Source organism: Macrobrachium rosenbergii, chromosome 40, assembly GCF_040412425.1.
Source record: "Macrobrachium rosenbergii isolate ZJJX-2024 chromosome 40, ASM4041242v1, whole genome shotgun sequence".
In the NCBI taxonomy this organism is placed as follows: Eukaryota; Metazoa; Arthropoda; class Malacostraca; order Decapoda; family Palaemonidae; genus Macrobrachium; species Macrobrachium rosenbergii.
Window position 1 is genome coordinate 32,205,995 of NC_089780.1, and position 23,198 is coordinate 32,229,192.

General features: G+C 38.8%; 1 protein-coding gene across 1 annotated transcript in view; it reads right to left on the reverse strand.

Moving 5' to 3' along the window:
• The window catches only part of LOC136826383 (cell division cycle protein 23 homolog), a 220,187-nt gene that overhangs the window by 23,106 nt on the left and 173,883 nt on the right, over positions 1–23,198 (reverse strand). The window contains exon 10 of the mRNA XM_067083643.1: positions 4,693–4,844. Within this exon, the coding sequence (XP_066939744.1) occupies positions 4,693–4,844 (152 nt within the window). The remainder of the gene's footprint in view (positions 1–4,692; positions 4,845–23,198) is intronic.

Sequence of the window (23,198 nt, forward strand, 5' to 3'; positions counted from 1 at the left end):
TGGTATTAAAGACTTAAAATAGAGACGTTGAAAACTAGGGGAGAATTCCACCCTGAACATTAGTAAGGTCCTCGAATTTCATGTAATGAAAATAATGTAAGTGGCCACCGTCTAAGAGCATGAGCTTTGGAATTGAACCTGAATAGGTTTGTATTAAGAAAACACTTGCTGCCTAATGGCAGACACAATGACAGTAAACCCCCCCCCCCCCTTTTTCAAATAAAGAGAGGACCTGACAAAATTGCGAGGTCCTGTCTAAAAAGCCTGTAAGGAGAAAACTGGGCACAGAGACAGACCTTGTGAAAGGGAGAACTTTCCAAGGTGACCACTGAAAATGAGGACCTTCAACTGCAGATAGAAAGTTAGGGTGAGGAATTCGCAACACTACCCCTGAGTGGGGAAACCAAAATGGTTGGTTCCGCTAGACAGGGCAGACAGTACAGGAAAACCAGCACTAGAAGCTAAGCTGATTAAAAATTTGGGTCTTCCCCAACAAGGAAAGGTAAGAACAAGATGATTGTTGGTTACCGAAGCTAACTCCGATACATTACTCAAAGACCAGGAAACCGAATGTGGACGGAGTACTGGTCTCAGACGAACACAGACCTTAGGGTTGAAAGTTAAGGACCTGTGAGTCTGGTTCCAACAAAACACTTTCCTCGGGGCCAATGCGGCTGCATCATTACTGTAGCATCAAAAACTATGTGAAGAGTGCTAGTTACTTAACTGCAGAACCATACTGCAGTAGAGTAGGATCCCTTGACTGATTTTAGGAAAACAGTAATAACAGGACCAATATCAGTTTCCTCCTAAACTGTAAAATTCACAAAGACTGCAAAGCCAGGGCACCAGAACTCCGAGGAGGCTGACGCAGGCTGAGTATATACCAGTCGTGGCAGCTTGATAGTTTGTGGCTGAATTGGGTTGCAAACAGACCTACTTCTAGGTCCAGGAAAAGATCACAAGACTACCTGAATGACGCTCCGTCTAAGGACTATTCCGACACCAGGGGGGAGGCCCTGGATAGGGAAAAAGTAGTGACCTTTTGGACCCCTACGAGAAGGGTGGCAGACAGAGGCACTTGTGACTGTTGGTTATGGAGAAGAATGAACCATAACCTGAATGATGCAACTCGAGTTCGAACCCACTTGTTTACGCAGCGCACTATTGCTGCTTTGTTCAGAACCAGCGTAAAATAAATCCTCTTGGGAGGAAGAAGTTTCCCAAGGACAGGAAGACTGCCACAGCCCTCCAAAGCGTTGATATGGAACTGCCGGAACGTGACCGACTAAGTTCCATGTACTTCATGGGGCCAAAAATATCCACCCCACCCGCCCAGAGAGGTGACTGTGTGGAATACTGAGGCCGGAGGGGAAAGCTGGAGAGGAACTGACTTCGATAAGCTCTTGACAGATGTTCAAGGCCAGAGACCACTATTCAAACAGGAGGAATCAGGGAGACATGTCCCTGATTCCGCCATACCCCGGTTAAAAACTCCAGCTTTGACTTCAGAAGGAGAACCGTCACTGAAGCAAACTGGAGAGAGCCCAAGACCTTTTCTTGGGCACGGCGGGAGGTATGCTTGTGTTGATGAAATGTTTGGTTGCCCTTGCTATCTCTTTCCACTTCCACTGGATTCACAACTACTGAAGGCTACCCTCCGGAAACAGGTGGGATTCCTTCCTGTGTACTTAGAAGCCCAGAGACTAGAAAACCGATTATAATGATCAGCACCCTCAGGCAATTCCCGACACTGGGTGCCCAAATGAGCCAGACAACTAGATATGCGGCTAGCATAGCCTTCTAATACCGGAGCTGTTGAACTACGGTATTGTTCAAACTGGCAAAGATTCCGGGGGCTGCAAAGAGGAGGGTATGAACCTGAAGGGGTACGCCTGCTCCCCGAGTCTGAATCCCAAGAAGGGATAGAACCTTCCTGCAACCAAGATGTGAAAGGAAGCGTTGGAAAGGTCTATAGAGGTGGTTATGGCTCCACGGAGCAGTAGGATCCGAACCTACAAGACTGTAAGCAACCGAGACTTGCCGCATTGAATGAGGAAAATAAACGGGACACGCCCGGAAAAACTTTCAAGTGGAAGGGAACTTCCTTGGCAGACTGAAAAAGCCTGACAGGCCATTCACAAAGTCGGAGGGGGACAAACAGTCCAGCTCCACCCCGGGCCTTGATAACTATACTCTGGGCCCAGGGACTGAAGTTCCAGTGGCCCCGAAAATGGTACAGCCTCCCACCCATGTGAGAAATACTACTGGGAGGAGGCTTGAATGCCTCCCCTGAAGCGTATGCCTTCCCAATTTCTCGGAGAGGAGCAGGATGCTTCCCTGCTCCTATGATAACCCTGAGGTTCAGTGCCTCTGGTAGAATGTCTAGTGAAAATTCCTTCCTTGGGGTTTCGTATGAAGCAAAGAAAACTCCGGCGGAGGCACATGGGGGAGGCAGAGACACACGGGGGAGTCGCAAGGGGCTGATGTGTTGGCTGAACCTGCACACATCGAGGTGGAGGCTGGGAGTGAGAGGCTGTCGGCTGCCCAGGGGCAGGAACCTGAAGAGCCTGCACCACCGCCTGAGCAGGGGGGCGCTTGAACTACATGAACTTTTTGCCGGACTTGAGATAGGGCCCGGCAAGACCAGATTGTTTCCGCCCATAAGGTAGACACCCACGAGAACAGAGGCTCTGATTAACATTAGTAGCCCCGGACAGACCGTAACAACGCCCACCTGGGGAAAAGATTAATTCTCCAGGTGAAACTGTTCATAAGACTTTTCGGCTCACGGCGGAACGTGGCTGGCGAAAAATGTTTTCAGCTGTCCATCCGGACTGATGAAATAAAGCGGGACCTGCAGAAAACCTGACAAGAGAGATTTTATCAGGACCGGAAACAACGAACCGCCATTATATACCACAGACGTTGTTTCTGTTAAAGTTAAAGAGTTCCAGGACCTGGCAAGCCTGTCTTTACACCCTGTTTCAGCTTCCGGGAACTGACTCCGAAAGCTTAGGGAGCTGTACGCTGAATAAAGTAGAAGCGTAGTCCGGGGTTAGAAGATTCATTGTGAACATATCTGTGATATCTGTCTCCCGGAAATGCGGCAGCGGTTTATTTTCAAAACAAGCCTGTTGATAAGAGGGGCTACATTTGGAGCACAAGGGGTAGGAAGCAGGGCTCTCAAAGAGAGCACGGTAAGACCCCATAGCTGGCGTGAACTTGGAATTCTCCGCCTGCCACTCCGTTAGAATTCACAACGGAGACGATGTGCCCAGCCCCTAGGGAAGATGAGGGCTCCCTTAGGGATCTTGCCAGATAGATACCATGCTCCTTCTGCCAGTCTGGGAAAACCCGGATAAGGGGATACCAGGCCGGAAGGGAAGAAATGCAATTCCGCCAACCTCCGTGTGCCCACACCCCCGACAGGAGGGTGCCTTCATGCTGGGAAGCATAAAGGGTTAGGCGCCAAAGGTTCCCCAGACCGAAGGGGAAAAGAGGTGGAGGTGTCCGGAACGATAGAATTCCGGAACGGAGCAGGATTTTACAGGTGATCTGTTGATAATGAGTCCTGAGAATAATCTCTCTGGGATTTAAGCTCCTGGGAAAGGGAAGGCACGGACCATGAGGTAGATAGATAGTTAGATAGTTTGATAGGTTGTCAATGACCCTCAAATCGAGCTCCTTATAAGAAGACCCGTAAAAGAGTCTGCAACAAAGGAAGGAGGGGGTAACCACCTTGCTTTGCTTGGGCCGTGTCCCTTTCCAGAAGACGAGGCCTAACTCGTAGACGGCACAGGACTAGAGATCCGAGACGTCCTCAAGGGGGCCCCGGAGCAGGTCTTCTTGGTTTAAAAAGGGTCTTTCTTGACTGATTTCACCTCAGGGACGGTAGACCAGGAACCATCGAAAAGGGATGAGGAGCTAACAAATCCCCTAAAGGAAAAGTTTGCCTCACTTAAAGGTTTGCCTCACCTATTCCCGCACCAACTTATCGCTCCGGGACGATGTTCACAGGTTCGAGAACGAGACTGAAGGCCGCAACGTCTTCAGAAAACTCTAAAATTAAAGAAATTTTCCATTTGGTACTGCACTGCATAATTTTGATGACTTTGCTAATACAGTATTCAGTATAAAAAATAAGCTAGCATACCATAGTCTCCTTGTCTCTCTATAAAATGGTAAATAACTGAATGTTTACATTATATACTTGTATGGTTTATGGTGAAGAGTATTATCATGTTGAGGTCTGTAGGGCTATGAGTTCTTTAAAAGGAGACCCTAGGAGACCCTAATTCAATGAATTTGGAAGTGCAACTTCAAGATAAAAGTATGAAGACTAGTCCAGTAACAAAATACACGACTGGTTAATAACAAAGATGAGCAAAATTGGTAGGTGATGTAGTAATTAAGAGTATTACAGTACCCGTGTAGAGGGAATACTTTAATCATCTGAAAAAATTATGAGCTTCTCTTCTATGAAAATCTGCATGTCATAAATTGGGGAAACTCATATAATTACAAAAGTTAGCTAGTAGAATAATGAGAGAAACATTCTGATACTTAAAAGTTTTCTGAAATGTGAGCAGCTACATACTGGGATATCCCAAAAAATTTTTGTCCCTTCACTGTCAAGTTCCAGTTATCTATGTACATTTTAGATCTGATAAAGACAACTTCATAACTTACTTGGATAACCTCAGCAGAGCGATACCTTCAATGTCACCTACACTATGTGCTTTGCGGAAACATTTCTTGGCTTCATCCCATTTCTCTAATCTTTCATAGCTCTCACCAAGGGCTACAAGCATTCTTGAATCATTTGGTCGTAATTTTTGAGCCTGAAAAACAGCAATTATTTTAAAGGGTTCTGAAATTCATTGATTGGTTCGGAATTCATTGATTGGTAATTAACAGACCATTGCCTTATTAAACTCTATACTGTGCCTTGGTTTGCAGTGAGGACTGATACCTACATTCATTTAAGAAAGATTATTGCATTCGCTATTTAGTGACAAAAGACCTATCTCAGCGGGGCTGTTATTCCTACATCTTTTAATCTGCTTTCTTTAGTGAGAAGTTTACTGTTTTAAGAGGAATATTTTGAAGAAATTTACTTCCATCCCCTGTTGTGAGATCATTTGCCTTATGATTTTCTGTCTGCATGATAGCCCACATGTTCCAGTCACTATATGTACATCATTTGATGATTTTCTGTCTGCATGATAGCCCACATGTTCCAGTCACTATATGTACAGACTAAATTAACACTAAGGGTTAAAAAATTTTTGTGTGAATGTTCAAAATATAACTGACAACAAATGTCAAGCTCTGGAAACAAATCAATTCAAGAAATTTCTTCAGAGTCTACATTTTCAATTTATCCAATTACAGACAGCCTCCAGATTACGACAGGCTCAGCTTACGATGTTCAGAGTTTATGACGCTTTTCAAATATATTCATCAAAAAATTATTCCTGGGTTACAATGCATGTTCCAGGTTTACGACACTTACAACGCCGATCCGACAGAAGAAATATGGCTCCAGAATAGCAGAATGGTCAAATTTTGGAGGTTTTGTCTTGAAAAACTCAATATAAATGCAGGATACATTGTTTTCAAGACACCCAAAGGATTAACAGTAGGTTTTCTTATGATTTTTTATGGTATTTCGGATGACGCCAGTCTGACGCTGATTGGAAAATATGTTAACAACCTGGGTTCGAAAGGGTCATCTTTTATTGATGTATCTGTTTTAAGAACAGAATCAAGCATCTCACTTTTCTTGAGATGTTTCTGGTAGCCATGGCTCTTCCTTGGGTCAGCAAATCCCTTCTCCTTCATCAAAGGACTCTCACTAAACATATCTTTACACAAAGGCCTACTGAAATGAGACACTGATATACAAAACTAGACTGCATTGACAAATTTAACGAAAGTGATTCAGCAAAAGCTACGGTCATGAAAAGGTGTGGTGCCTACCCCCTTTCAATGGAAAGCATAACCAGAGGAAATACTGTTTCATAAGCAAGTAGAATAATTATTCTATACCAAGCAATACTAGTGAATAACACCTTGATCATCAAACAAAGTAATACGGTCATATTTATACAAGACCAAAATAAGCAGTCATATATATGTGAGAGTAATGCAGTACACCACTTCCAAATATTCGTCCTCCCAGGACGATGTTTGATTCCTGTTGAAAGAAACATGTCATTATGTTAAAACCTGAAATGAATATACATATTCAAGACAGAAAAAATGCACAAATGGACAATTTCATTATGTAAACATCGTTCAGTTTCGCTGCTTCCCAAACTGTGGTTTTCCTTCTAAAGTCTGGAAAAGATACGTCACTGTGATATTTTACTTACGTTCTATGGCCGTAAATAATGTATCTTCTTAGTGGCTATCTGATCACACTACCACTAACCAAATAGACCCTGGTCTCTTACTGCACTTCACTTGCAAAAGTCTATCCCCCCGATAATATACCACAGGAGATCGCAATTACACACACATACCCCACCGGAACCTAGGCACTTCCGGTGCACTGGTTCAAAGCTCTAACACGCTGTTTCCATGTGCTCCGACCATGATCAAATAGTTCTCTGGATCCGACTGAGCAAATCCCAATATCAGCACAAATGAACCTCCAGGCAAAGTGCCACTAACAGGTCATCACATAGTTCTTCTCTGCTGTCCACCGAGAACCACTTAACCCTTAAACGCCTATTGGACGTATCATACGTCGACTAAAATTGTCTGTTGGGTGCCGAGTGGACGTACCGTACGTCGACTACAAAAAATTTCAACCTTCGGTCAACTTTGACTCGACCGAAATGGTCGAAAAATGCAATTGTAAGCTAAAACTCTTACATTCTAGTAATACTCAATCATGTACCTTCATTTTGCAACAAATTGGAAGTCTCTAGCACAATATTTTGATTTATGGTGAATTTTTGAAAAAAACTTTTTTCTTACACACCGGTGGTAACTCAGCTGAAAATTCCATAAATTCTTTTGTCATTTTGTCGTAATTTTTGCACTGTTCTATATTAGCCGTTACATAAAGTTTTATATATGAAAATGTGCGCAATTTCATGTACAATACAGCAAAATACAACCCATGGTTGTAGCTTTTATCAGTTTGGAAATATTTTCATATAAACCACGATAACTGCCAAAATTTCAACCTTCGGTCAACTTTGACTCGACTGAAATGGTCAAAAACGCAATTTTAATCTAAAACTCTTACGATCTAGTAATATTCAATCATTTACCTTCATTTTGCAACCAATTGGAAGTCTCTAGCACAATATTTCGATTTATGGTGAATTTTTTGAAAAAACTTTTTCCTTACGTCCAGCGCCAGAAATTCTTTTCGTCACATTGTCGTAATGTTTGCACTGTTTTATATTAGTCATTACATAAAGTTTTATATATGGAAATGTATGCAATTTCATGTAGAATACAACAGAAAATAACTCATGGTTGTAGCTTTTATCAGTTTTGAAATATTTTCATATAAATCACGATAACTGCCAAAATTTCAACCTTCGGTCAACTTTAACTCGACCGAAATGGTAAAAAACGCAATTATAAGCTAAAACTTTTACATTCTAGTAATATTGAATCATGTACCTTCATTTTGCAACAAACTGGAAGTCTCTAGCACAATATTTCGATTTATGGTGAATTTCTGAAAAAAAAATTTTTTCCTTACGTCTCTGCGCTGTAACTCTGCGAACATCTCAGAAATTCTTTCGTCATGTTGTCGTAATGTTTGCATCGTTTTACATTAGTCGTTACATAAACTTTTATAAATGAAAATGTGCGCAATTTCATGTAGAATACAACGGAAAATAGCTCATGGTTGTAGCTTTATCAGTTTTGAAATATTTTCACATAAATCACGATAACTGCCAAAATTTCAACCTTCGGTCAACTTTAACTCGACGACGAAATGGAAAAAACGCAATTGTAAGCTAAAACTCTTACATTCTAGTAATATTCAATTGATTAACTTCATTTTGCAATAAATTGGAAGTCTCTAGCACAATATTTCGATTTATGGTGAATTTTTTAAAAACATTTTCCTTACGTCTGCGCTGTAACTCGGCTGAACATCTCAGAAATTCTTTAGTCTCGTTGTCGTAATATTTGCACCGCTTTATATTAGTCGTTACATAAAGTTTTATATATGAAAATGTGCGCAATTTCATGTACAATACAACAAAAAATAACTCATGGTTGTAGCTTTTATCAGTTTTGAAATATTTCCATATAAATCACGATAAATAGAAAAAATTAGACTTTCGCTCAACTTTAACTCAACCGAAATGGTCGAAAACTGCAATTGTAAGCTAAAACACTTACAGTCTAGTAATATTCAATCAATTAGCTTCATTTTTCAACAAACTGGAAGTCTCTAGCACAATACTTCGATTTATAGTGAGTTTTTGAAAAAAACATTTTTTTACGTCCACGCATTACGAATTCATGCATCATTTTGTGATAATATTTTCTCTGTGTTGCTTTGATCGTTTTAAAATTTATATACCAAAATCATCGCAATTTAGTGTACAATACAACTAAAAAAAATTAACTCATTAGCTTTAACTGTTTTGCTCACAGCACGATTTGTATAAAATTATATATGAAAAATTTTTTTTGCGCTGTCATATATTCCAATATTTATATATGATAATGATATTTTTTTTCATTTCTGATGGTTGCATACTAAACTTCAGGCAATGACAAAAAAGGGAGCCAAAAATGAACTCTTAATCTTAAAAACTAAGCGTGCTGTGATTTTTTGAAAAAAACTTTTTTTCCGCTTCGGCGCTAACTCACCGAACGCCGCCGGCATACAGGAGACGTTTTTGTAAATAGGGCTTCGGCGTTAAAGGGTTAATAGGAGCTCTGACCTCCTACTTCTGGACGTCCTTGCCCAGATACGCTAACTGTCCAATCGAAAGTTCAGTAAGGGCCAACTCCAAAATCATAGCAAAACATATGCACTAGATACGACAATTATATGTCTCGTAACACAGATGTTATTCCAATAACAGTTCATTTATGGAACGCAACACTTGAAATCTTGCATTCTTGATGGACTAAATCTTCTGGATGGCTTGCAATTGTACATTACTTTATTATTATTAAAATAATTTAACCATACCACTGAGCTCACTATCAGGCTCATATTGTACAAGCCCATGCTTCTCCTCATATCTTGAATTCCTGGTGACCCAACTATGCTGAATGGCTTGCGACTGCACAAGCCCATGGTTTTCTTCATCTCCTGGCGAATCAATTATGCTGAATGGCTTGCAACTGCACAAGCCCATGGTTTCTTTCATGTCCTGGCGATCCAATTATGCTGAATGGCTTGCGACTGCACAAGCCCATGGTTTCCTTGATGTCCTGGCGATCCAATTATGCTGAATGGCTTGCGACTGCACAAACCCATGGTCTCCTTCATGTCCTGGCGATCCAATTATGCTGAATGGCTTGTGACTGTGCAAGCCCATGTTGAATGCAGTGCTCACAAATCCTTTGCGCCAAACAATGTCTCCCAGCAACGACGGTGATATGTAGACATCCTGCCCGACATCTCTCCAAAACCCTGGATCCATTCATGAAAGTGCAGGCGCAGAAAACCCGCAGGTGTCCCATAGGTGGCTCCCATGTCTAACTTGTATAAGCTGAGGCTCATAGAAGACATTTCGTACAGCTCTGCTGCGAGGAAGTGGTGTGTTACGTAACTCGGTCATCTCGACAGTCAACTCAAAAAGGTAACTAGTTTACTCACTATGCCAAATTATTATTGACCTATTAAAACTACTACGGCAAAGGTCATATGATAAAACTGTGAAACGATTCCAAGTTGCTAACTGGAATTTCCATAATCAACCCATTATCAGGTACACTAACTCTAAGATACTATTCATACAAATTCTTCCCAGTAAAAATTACCCGAGAAACCTAACAATATACTGAATTCATTAAAGGCAATCCTACACCTCTGAGAGGTAACATTCATTAAAGGCAATCCTACACCTCTGAGAGGTAACATTCATTAAAGGCAATCCTACACCTCTGAGAGGTAACATTCATTAAAGTCATCAAAGTTTTACCCTGGTTAGCAAATACTGTTGAAACCTGCTCAATTATCAGCAAAGTAGCAATTGACATACTGGCAGTCACTCCTATGACCATAACAACTACAATTACCAATGGCACAGCCCTCTTAATTCTAAAAGAGAACTGAAAAATCCAAATACCCAAATTTGGAAGCCATATTAAAGTCTTCCTAATCCTATCCTAAACACCACTGATTTACCCAAACCTGTAACAGATCAGACAAATTCCGTCCGATACACTAGTTACCCCCCCAAAAAAACAAAATCCTAAGTAACAAAACCTTATTCTGTAGCTCTATATTCAAAGATATGCGTCAGACAACAACTATACATCATAATATTCTTACATAACAACACACGGGCCTAACCTCACTATGAAATTAGCCCATGTCATGACTCACACAGTCATGTGAATGCGAACCATTAACTCAAAGCAACAAATTACTAATGCCAAATGAGAACAATGAAATCCCTAACCGTAGATGCGATCCATAAAAAAAACAAACAAAAACAAATTCATATATCTATGAAACTGTATGGTATTTTGCACTTAATTTTAACTAAGTATTGCAACACATAAAAGCAAAAACTGAACTCAAACAATTAAAGATTTGTATAACTCTACAGACTAACGTCCTCCCAATTTACAAAAAAACTACAAGTTACGCCCATTTACAACCCATTAAAAAACAGAGAGAAAAAGAAAAAAACAAAACAATTATCATAACCACAGACCTAGCTTATAGTTCAACTGATTCCTGACATTTATTTTCAGAAAAACTATCTCGCGTTTTCATTTCAAGATTCTTAGCAAGACGTGCATATCTCTCTTTTGTGGTGGAAACCAGCCATTTAACTGTATCATCACCCGATGGAATAGGCAACAAATCGAATGCACCCCGCACTGGGTAACCAAACAGCGCCTCATTGGGAGACATTCCACTGGTATCGCTTACCATAATATTAATACTATGTTGCACTTGTGGAAGATATCGATCCCAATTTGGATCATTACCTCCCACGGTCATCCAAAGAGCTTCAATGACCTTCCTATTTGCTTGTTCGCACAGGCAATTTACTTCTGGTCTATAGGGTATAATCATGACCTTCCGAATGCCCATTACATCCACAAGACACTCCGTCTTGTTCATGAATTCCCGACCATTATCTGTAATCAGAACCTCAGGAACCCCATAACGGCAAATACACCGATTAAAGAATGTGTCTGCCACCTCTTCCACTGTTTTATGCTTCAACGGAAAAATCTCAATGAACCTAGTTAATTCGTCAACAACCACCAACAGGTGCCTATGGCCATAACTAGAGTCACAGAAATTGCTTAGAATGTCCATGTGGACTCGGGACCAGGGTCTGCTAGGAATCGGGAATGAACCCAATTTACAAGAAACAACCCTTGATGGCTTACACGCACTACAGACTGAACAACTTCTCACAAAGTCTTCTACCAAACTAAGCATATTCTTCCAAAAGAATTGTCCCCGTACATTCTGATACATTTTCTCAATCCCCAAACGCGGACTGCCAGACCTACCGTGAACAATTTCTAATACCGTAGGCACTAAACTCTTAGGAACAATTTGCGTTGTATCCCCCTTATCCTCACTATTCCTCAGTCTGTATCTAATCTTCCTAACTAACAAATTACCCTCTAATTCAAGCCCTGCAAAAGGCAGCTTATAACCCTTCCTAACTAATTCCCCTCTAAGAAACACCTTTGCATCTCCCACAATCTCATCTTCATCTTGTTAGCTTCTACTAAGCTAATATCCCAATCTATGCTATCCCGGATACATAACATACATGAGTACCCTCTTCATCAGCAAAACTTCTACTAAGGGCGTCTGCTACGACATTCTGTCTACCCTCTATAAACTTAAGCTTAGCATCAAAATCCCTGATTGTCAAATACCACTGGGCTCTTTTTGGGGAAAGATCCAGCTATTTAAAATGATCCAACAATGGCTTATGATCTGTCAGAGCCTCTACTTGATTGGCCAGGAGGAGCATTTTAAAGTGTATCAGACTAGACACCACAGCAAAGACCTCTTTGTCTACTACCGACCATAACCATTCATTACTACCTTGTGTCTTAAACTTCCTACTGTAAAATGCAATCGGATGGAGTCTTCCATCGAACTTCTGCCTATGGCATGCCCCTATACCATCATAACTGGTGTCTTGTTACCAACGTAAAAGGACGTCCCAAATAAAAGTAAGTATACCTTAGTTTTACTAGACCACTGAGCTGATTAACAGCTCTCCTAGGGCTGGCCCGAAGGATTAGACTTATTTTACGTGGCTAAGAACCAACTGGTTACTTAGCAACAGGACCTACAGCTTATTGTGGAATCCGAACCACATTATAGCGAGAAATGAATTTCTACCAGAAATAAATTCCTCTAACTCTTCATCAGCCGGCCGGGGAATTGAACTCCGGCCCATCAAGTGACAGTCCGTATCTCTACCGACTGACCCAACAAAGAGCTTAAGGATCAGGGAACTTCAACACTGGGGGATTTACCAAGGCATCCTTAATTTTCTGAAAAGCTACTTGCTGTCCATCTCCCCATACAAACTGCACATCATCCCTCAGAACATCTGTCAAGGGAGATGCCAGAACAGAAAAACCCTTCATAAATCTACGGAAAAATCCAGCCATCCCTAAAAAAGACCGAATCTACTTTTTAGTCTTGGGTGTGGCAAAATCTACAATTGCCCTAACTTTATCATCATTCACTCTAACACCCTCTTCAGAAATGACATTACCTAAATATACTATCTGCCTCTTGACAAAATTACACTTAGCTAAACTTTACCTTCAAACCTGCTAATCTAAGCCTCCTAAAGACTTCCCTAAGAACTTCTAAATGTTCCTCTACTGAATCAGTGGCAACTAGGATGTCATCCATGTATATAAAAACTTTTTTCCCTAACAAGCCAGGCAAAACTGTATTCATTAGCCAAGTAAATGTCACCTGACTGTCTGCTAAACCAAACGGCATTCGTGTGAACTCATAATGCACCTTCAGCAAAGAGAAGGCCATGTAATCTCGACTCTTCCTGCTAAGCAGTACTTGCAAAGACCCTTGCATCAGATCAATTGAGGAATAAATATTTTTCCCCCAAATCTCTATAAAAAAATCTGGCAAACACGCCACAGGGTAGCGATCAGGAATGGTTTTCTCGTTCAACTTCCTAAGTCTACACAAACTCGGACTGAACCATCCTTCTTAGGCACTGCCAACAATGGGAAATTAAAAAGCGACGAACTGGGCCTGACTATGCCTTCTTCCTCCCACTTATTAACCTCTTGCTCTACCTGTTCCCTAATCTTAAAAGGAATCCTATATGAAGGAACAAAAATAGGCTTAGTTTTGTTCTCCAACTGGACCTTGTGTTCTAACACATTCGTTAATCCTAACTTGTCCCCTTTTAGTGCAACTATGTCAGCAAACTCGGCTAGAAAATCTTCTACACCGTCAGCATATTCTTTATAATCAGCATTGGCTAACTGATCTCTAAAAACTTGCCTTCTAGCCTGTAAATCTGCTTCTGAAAAACTACAAAAATCCCCGACAATAGCTACTGAATTATCTTCATCGACCCAGTCAACAAAGTCGGTTTGCATAATGCATAAGTACCCTTCTGGTAACTGCGAACTGTGTGTGTGTTTAAGAATGCATCACGGGGCGCAGGGTTTTAATATGGGTACTGTATTAACCCTTAAACGCCGAGCCTCTATTTACAAAAACGTCTCCTGTATGCCGGCAGCGTTCGGGAGTTAGCGCCGAAGCGGAAAAAAAGTTTTTTTTTTTTAAATCACAGCACGCTTAGTTTTTAAGATTAAGAGTTCATTTTTAACTCCCTTTTTTTGTCATTGCCTGAAGTTTAGTATACAACCATCAGAAATGAAAAAAAATATCATTATCATATATAAATATTGAAATATATGACAGCACAAAAAAAAATTTTCATATATAATTTTATACAAATTGCGCTGTGAGCAAATCGATTAAAGCCAACAGGTTATTTTTTTTCGTTGTATTGTACACTAAATTGCGATGATTTTGGTATATAACAAATTGTAAAACGATCAAAGCAACACAGAGAAAATATTATCACAAAATGATGCATGAATTAAACGCATATTGGGCGTAAAAAGTTTTTTTTTAAAATTCACCATAAATCGAAATATTGTGCTAGAGACTTCCTGTTTGTTGAAAAATGAAGCTAATTGATTGAATATTACTAGACTGTAAGTGTTTTAGCTTAAAATTGCAGTTTTCGACCATTTCAGTCGAGTTAAAGTTGACCGAAAGTCAAATTTTTCTATTTATCGTGATTTATATGAAAATATTTCAAAACTGATAAAAGCTACAACCATGAGTTATTTTCAGTTGTATTGTACATGAAATTGCGCACATTTTCATATATAAAACTTTATGTAACGACTAATATAAAATGGTTTACGACAACTTGACGAAAAGAATTTCTGAGATGTTCGGTAAAAGTTACATATACATAAGGAAAATGTTTTTTCAAAATTCACCATAAATCGAAATATTATGCTAGAGACTTCCAAATTATTGCAAAATGAAGGTAAATGATTGAATATTACTAGAATGTAAGAGTTTTAGCTTACAATTGCGTTTTTCGACCATTTCGGTCGAGTTAAAGTTGACCGAAGGTTGAAATTTTGGCAGTTATCGTGATTTATGTGAAAATATTTCAAAACTGATAAAAGCTACAACCATGAGCTATTTTCTGTTGTATTCTACATGAAATTGCACACATTTTCATATATAAAAGTTTATGTAACGACTAATATAAACCGGTGCAAACATTACGACAACGTGATGAAAGAATTTCTGAGATGTTCGGCAGAGTTACCGCACGCAGACATAAGGAAAAAGTTTTTTTCAGAAATTCACCATAAATCGAAATATTGTGCTAGAGACTTCCAGTTTGTTGCAGAATGAAGGTACATGATTGAATATTACTTGAATGTAAGAGTTTTAGCTTATAATTGTGTTTTTACCATTTCGGTCGAGTTAAAGTTGACCGAAGGTTGAAATTTTGGCAGTTATCGTGATTTATATGAAAATATTTCCAAACTGATAAAAGCTACAACCATGAGTTATTTTCTGTTGTATTCTATATGAAATTGCGCACATTTCCATATATAAAACTTTATGTAACGACTAATATAAAACGGTGCAAACATTACGACAACGTGATGAAAGAATTTCTGGCGCGGACGTAAGGAAAAAGTTTTTTTTTTTAAATTCACCATAAATCGAAATATTGTGCTAGAGACTTCCAATTGGTTGCAAAATGAAGGTAAATGATTGAATATTACTAGCATGTAAGAGTTTTAGCTTACAATTGCGTTTTTTTACCATTTCGGTTGAGTCAAAGTTGATCGAAGGTTGAAATTTTGGCAGTTATCGTGGTTTATATGAAAATATTTCCAAACTGATAAAAGCTACAACCAAGGGTTGTATGTTGCTGTATTTTACATGAAATTGCGCACATTTTCATATATAAACTTTATGTAACGTCTAATATAAAACAGTGCAAAACTTACGACAAAATGACAAAAGAATTTCTGAAATTTTCGGCCGAGTTACCGCGCAGGCGTAAGGAAAAAGTTTTTTCAAAAATTCACCATAAATCGAAATATTGTGCTAGAGACTTCAAATTTGTTGCAAAATGAAGGTAAATGATTGAATATTACTAGAATGTAAGAGTTTTAGCTTACAATTGCGTTTTTCGACCATTTCAGTCGAGTCAAAGTTGACCGAAGGTTGAAATTTTTTGTAGTCGACGTACGGTATGTCCACTCGGCACCCAACAGACAATTTTAGTCGACGTATGATACATCCAGTCGGCGTTTAAGGGTTAATTGGGTGTTAGTTCATGTTGGTGAGTGTTTAGGCTTATATTAATGTGTATAGTGTAAAGTAATTGTGGTATCTTGTTCACTTGTGTGTATTAAAACATGCGAAAATACACGCATGTGTTCTTCTTTTTCTTCCTCTCTCTCTCTGTTGCTGATGAAAGGATTCCTGCACCATTAAGCAGAGGCGTATGTAAGTGTTAGCATCTTTTTTTTATTGTTATTTTAATGTCAAATTGGACTTTTCATTACACTGCAACTAATTTTTTTGGGTGGTGGCTGTGGTGACGTCATCACCTGAGTGACGTGTCAGTGACGTCATTAGTTTGGGCGGAGCGTCTTGCTTGCTTCACTGTATTCTGAGCAGTGCAACTGAATTTTGATTGTGTCTCATATCTTTGTTTTTTTTTATATATAGCAATCAGCAGTTCGCATCAGCGTTTTGGGTCAGTAAAGGGGAGTATTTTATTACTGTATTATTTCTGGGACTTTGATAATTGGGTAGTAATTTACTTTGATATTTGTTGAATTACTGTGTGTAAACATTTCTTATGCAAGTGTGTATACATTTCTGAGTTTCTTTTAAACTGTTTTTTTTTTTTTTTATTACACACGTGTGTTACTTTGGGTGCATATGTGCATGTATGTAAAGTGGGTGCGGTTGCTATAAGCTGACTCAGGCAATCTGTGCCTTGGCGACAAGAGAGGCAGACGTGTATTCGAAGTGTGAGCTCAGTGCTTTTTCTGTGTGCTTCGGCATACTTTGGAGGGGTGATAGGGAGAGTGGGGTGCTGCTCTGAGGGGGTGAGGGATGAATTCTCTCTCTCTCTCTCTCATCCGTCTGCTTGAGTTCCATTTTCTATACGTGGGAGTGGATTCCCATTCTCTTTACTTGCAAAGACTGACTTTTTTTGTTTTGTTTGGCCTTGAGGAAGTGAACTTGGCCGACTTAGGCAAATCAGCTGTGCACTCTGCCAGCATTTTTTCCCCCTGGGACTTTGGATTTAATTGTGGGGTTAGTTAATTTTGAATTTAATTTTGGGGTTTAATTTAATGAGGGGTTTAATTAATTGTGAATTTACTTATGGGTTTACTTAATTGTGAATTTAATTCTGGGCTTACTTAATTTTGAATTTAATTAAGGGTTTAATTAATTTTTGAGTTGAATTGTGGGTTTAGCTAATTTTGGATTTGATTGTGGGTTTAATTAACTTTGAATTTAATAGTGGGTTTGATTAGTACTTTCTTTTGAGCTTTGGGAATTAATTGTTAGAGTAAAGGGAATTAACATTCTGGGTTTCGTGTTGTATGGGAATTCTGTCAGGGGAAATTGTTTTTCCTTGGGTGTTTTTTCTGTAAGGGGTGTCCTTTCGGGGGACTTGGGAATTTTTTGCATTTGTGATCAGACAAGAATAAGTAGACAGATTTATTTACGAAGAAGGAAGCTGCAAAAACGAGGAGAGGAAATAGTGATCAGAGATTCCTTAGGTCTGCACATGGCTGCATAGGACGCGGAGATTAAGTCCGTGGTTTGAAGACTTTTGTTGAAATTTCGAATAGCCAAAGATCGATAGTTGGGTTAAGTTCTCTGATCCCATGGGTTTGTTGCTTTAATTGTAATATGCAGGGACACATTAAGAGATTTTGCTTTGATAAGTATTGTGGCAGCTGTGAGAGTTATGGTCATCCTTGGCAGTCTCGCCCATCTCAGAGACAGTATAATGGTAGGCCTGCACTTCAGAAATTTTGTAGCTTAAATAAGAAAGTTCCTCGTGCGGATTTTTTGAGGGGTTCTTGTGATTGGCAGACATTGTCTAAAGACCGGTCGGTTGTAAAGGAAAACTGGATGGGTGTTTCTTTGGATATAGGACTTCTGGGAGAACCTTCAGGGTCGAAGCCAGTCGTAATTGGGTCTGTACATGGGATAAATGTAAGGGTCTTATACAAGAGGGTGCTTTGGGGAATACTTTGTTACTGGGTTATCTGGCATGTCAGAGACAAAAAATATCGGTTCATATGGGGGTATGTGGGATAACTTTGGGAGTACCTAGGGTGTTTGTGCCGTATGAGGGGACGGATGTAAGTGTGGTGGATGACGATGGGTTGGGTGTACATGAGGGTCCTTGGGTGAATGAGGAACATGTGTCGGGGGATGAGAAGTGTTATAAGGAAGTTTTGGCAGATGATGTGGTGCTTGGTCTTGGTATGGTTGCTGTGGTGAAAGTTCAAGTAAAAGGAGTCCATAAATCCAGACAGATGTATTGGATGCATGTAGTGAGGAGCTGAAAGGGGTATTATGTACAGGTTCTACAAATAATGTACCAGGTACAGGGGAAACTTGGGTGGAATTGCTAAACTGTAATGAACATTCTCGCACGTATTTTTGCGTGTTTTAACACACACAAGCAGACAAGATACCGCAATTACTTTACACTATACACATTAATATACACTAAACATTCCCCAACATGAACTAATGCCCTATTAATAGCCATATTAACCCTTAAACGCCGACTGGACGTATCGTACGTCGACTAAAATTGTCTGTTGGGTGCCGAGTGGACGTACAGTACGTCGACTGCAAAAAATTTCAACCTTCGGTCAATTTTGACTTGACCGAAATGGTCGAAAAACGCAATTGTAAGCTAAAACTCTTACATTCTAGTAATATTCAATCATTTACCTTCATTTTGCAACAAATTGGAAGTCTCTAGCACAATATTTCGATTTATGGTGAATTTTTGAAAAAAACTTTTTCCTTATGTCCGCGCGGTAACTCGGCCGAAAATGTCAGAAATTCTTTGGTCATTTTGTCGTAATGTTTGCAACAGTTTATATTAGTCGTTACATAAAGTTTTATACATGGAAATGTGCGCAATTCCATGTAGAATACAACAGAAAATAACTCATGGTTGTAGCTTCGATCAGTTTTGAAATATTTCCATATAAATCATGATAAGTGCCAAAATTTCAACCTTTGGTCAACTTTAACTCGACCGAAATGGTTGAAAAATGCAATTGTAAGCTAAAACTCTTACATTCTAGTAATATTCAGTTATGTACCTTCATTTTGCAACAAATTGGAAGTCTCTAGCACAATATTTCGATTTATGGTGAATTTTTGAAAAAACGTTTCCCTTACGTCCACGCGCGGTAACTCTGCCGAACATCTCAGGAATTCTTTCGTCACTTTGTCGTAATGTTTGCACCGGTTTATATTAGTCGTTACATAAAGTTTTATATATGGAAATGTGCACAATTTCATGTAGAATACAACAGAAAATAACTCATGGTTGTAGCTTTTATCAGTTTTGAAATATTTCCATATAAATCATGATAAGTGCCAAAATTTCAACCTTCGGTCAACTTTGACTCGACCGAAATGATAAAAAAACGCAATTGTAAGCTAAAACTCTTACAGTCTAGTAATATTTAATCATGTACCTTCATTTTGCAACAAACTGGAAGTCTCTAGCACAATATTTCGATTTATGGTGATTTTTGAAAAAAACTTTCCTTACGACCGCGCGGTAACTCGGCCGAACATCTCAGAAATTCTTTCGTCACTTTGTTGTAATGTTTGCACCGTTTTATTTTAGTCGTTACATAAAGTTTTATATATGGAAATGTGCGCAATTTCATGTAGAATACAACAGAAAATAATTCATGGTTGTAGCTTTATCACTTTTGAAATATTTTCACATAAATCACGATAACTGCCAAAATTTCAACCTTCGTCAACTTTAACTCGACCGAAATGGTTGAAAACGCAATTGTAAGCTAAAACTCTTACATTCTAGTAATATTCAATCATTTACCTTTATTTTGCAATAAATTGGAAATCTCTAGCATAATATTTCGATTTATGGTGAATTTTTGAAAAAACATTTTCCTTATGTCCGCGCAGTAACTCGGCGAACATCTCAGAAATTCTTTAAACACGTTGTCGTAATGTTTGCACCGTTTTATATTAGTCGTTACATAAACTTTTATATATGAAAATGTGTGCAATTTCATGTAGAATACAACAGAAAATAACTCATGGTTGTAGCTTTTATTAGTTTTGAAATATTTTCATATAAATTACGATAAATAGAAAAATTCGACCTTTGGTCAACTTTAACTTTCGACCGAAATGGTTGAAAACTGCAATTGTAAGCTAAAACACTTACAGTCTAGTAATATTCAATCAATTAGCTTCATTTTTCAACAAACAGGAAGTCTCTAGCACAATACTTCGATTTATGGTGAATTTTTGAAAAAAACATTTTTTTACGTCCGCGCTTTATGGATTCAGGCATCATATTGTGATAATATTTTCTCTGTGTTGCTTTGATCATTTTACAATTTGTTATATACCAAAATCATTGCAATTTAGTGTACAATACAAAAAAAAAAAAAAATCCGTTAGCTTTAACCGTTTTGCTCACAGCGCGATTTGTATAAAATTATATATGAAAATTTTTTTTGGCGCTGTCATATATTTCAATATTTATATATGATAATGATATTTTTTACATTTCTGATGGTTGCATACTAAACTTCAGGCAATGACAAAAAAAGGAGCCAAAAATGAACTCTTAATCTTAAAAACTAAGTGTGCTGTGATTTTTTGAAAAAAACTTTTTTTCCGCTTCGGCGCTAACTTCCGAACGCCACCGGCATACGGGAGACGTTTTTGTAAATAGAGGCTCGGCGTTTAAGGGTTAATTGCTAACCCCATCGTAAACTTGTAATAACGTAAGTTGAATTATCGTAACTTGAGCACTGCCTGTATTTGATAATTGTCTTTTCTTTATTAACCAACTTGTACTGATTTATGGGATATTTGAATTCTAAGATGAGGTGCTTAGTTACTGGGTTTCGTGTATTCTAGCCTAATAAATGGCTAATCTGGCAAAATGGCTAATCCGGCACCCTCCAGGTCCCAATGATGCCAGATTAGTGATGGTCAACCTGTAATAAGGTCATATTTATACAAGACCAAAATAAGCAGTCATATAGAATGTAAGAGTAATACACCACTTCCAAATATTTGTCCTCCTAGGACGATGTTCGATTCCTGTTGAAAGAAACATTTCATTATGTTAAAACCTGAAATGAATGTACATATTCAAGACAGAAAAAATGCACAAATGGACAATTTTATTATGTGGACACTGTTCAGTTTCGCTGCTTCCCAACCGGGGGTTTTCCTTGTAATTCTGAAAAAGATATAAATGTCACTGTGCGATTTTATTTACGTTCTATGGCCGTAAATAATGTATCTTCGTAGTGGTGATCTGATCACACTACCACCACCCAAATAGACCCCGATCTCTTACTGCACTCCATTTTCAAGAGTCTATCCCCCAGATAATATACCATGGGAGATCGCACACACACACATACCCCACCGGAACCTGGGCACTTCCGGTGCATCGGTTCACCGCTTTCACATGCTGTTTCCATGTGCTCCGACCATGATCGAATAGTTCTCTGGATCCGACTGAGCAAATTCCAATATCAGCACAAATGAACCTTCAGGGGAAGCGCCACTGACAGATCATCACATAGTTCTTCTCTGTTGTCCATCGAGAACCACCTAATAAACATATACATCCAAAATGGCTGAATGGTCAACATTTGGAGGATTTTTGTTAATGTAAAACTCAATCAAAATGCAGGATTTGTTGTTTTAAAGACACCCAAAGGATTAAAAGTATAGTTTTCTTACAATTTTCGACAGTATTTCAGACGACGCCCATCCGAACAGAAGAAATATGCATCCAAACTGGCAGAATGATCAATATTTGGAGTTTTTTTTATGGAAAACTCAATGACAAAAATGCAGGATTCGTTGTTTTCAAGACACCCAAAGATTTAAAAGTAAGGTTTTCTTACGATTCTCGACGGTAACATTTCGGATGACGCGGTCCAACGCATATGACGGAAGAAAATTCACATTAGCGGATTTTTTCACAGAGCAATATTCACTAATTACTAATTTTTATTTTATTTTCATGACTAAATAGATTTTTTAAAATAAAATGATTTATTAATTTTAAAATATTGACATTAAGGTAACCACAGCCAAGTATCGATAAAAGTTAAATTAAAATCCCATGAAATCATAAAACTGCTTACCAATGTAACCACTTCATTCAACCTCTCTCTCTCTCTCTCTCCCCACGAATAATTCATGAATAATTTCACTCTTTTGAGATTTAAGCAAGGCCAACTGCCCATATTTCTTACCGAATAATTCACAAATAATTTCATTTTTGAGATTTAAGTAAGGCCAACCCCCATATCTCTCTCTCTCTCTCCCCGAATAATTCTACTCTTGAGATTTAAGTTAGGCTTCTCTCTCTCTCTCTCTCTCTCTCTGTGTGTGTGTACTGCATATATCCTCCAAAGAAACATGGATTACTGTATATAAACCTAAAAATATACTAAAATTCCATCATCGGTTGTGTTACAATTTTTTTATTGCTTTGACGTAGGCATCATGACAACACAATATTGGCTTGAGGGATTAGAAGTAGCCAATACCAGAGCTCATAGCAACCCCCTCTCTCCATGACGATACGCTATGGGCCGGAAGGACTGACAGTAGCCAATAACAACTTGTAACAACCCCCTCTCGCCCTCTTTGATGACATGCTATTGGCAGAAAGGGTGGGATTTTAACCAATCACAAAGCTTGTACCTCACGGGCTTTGCATACACTAAAATGAGGGTGAGTGGTATTTTTTTCACTCTCTCTCTCTCTCTCTCTCTCTGAGATGAAAGAGAGAGAGAGAATGACGGCACAGGGCACAAGAATTTTTTAACAAATTTGTGGGAGATGGTGAGGACTAATCACGTTTGTATGAAAAATAAATGACTTATCTAACAATAAGTGCTTATTGTCAAATATCAATAAGATTACACAATAATAATAATAATATACTGTAATTACATCATTTATGTATTTTTAAAGTAAATTACTTCAATTTTTATACAAAGAAATATCGCACTGCCTTTTGCCCAAAGCTTTGAAGCTATGGGGGATGGTAGGACTGTCAAATATGTCAAATTACTAGACATTTCTGTTTCTCCCTTACTTTCTTCCTCTCTCTCTCTCTCTGGCTCCAAAACAG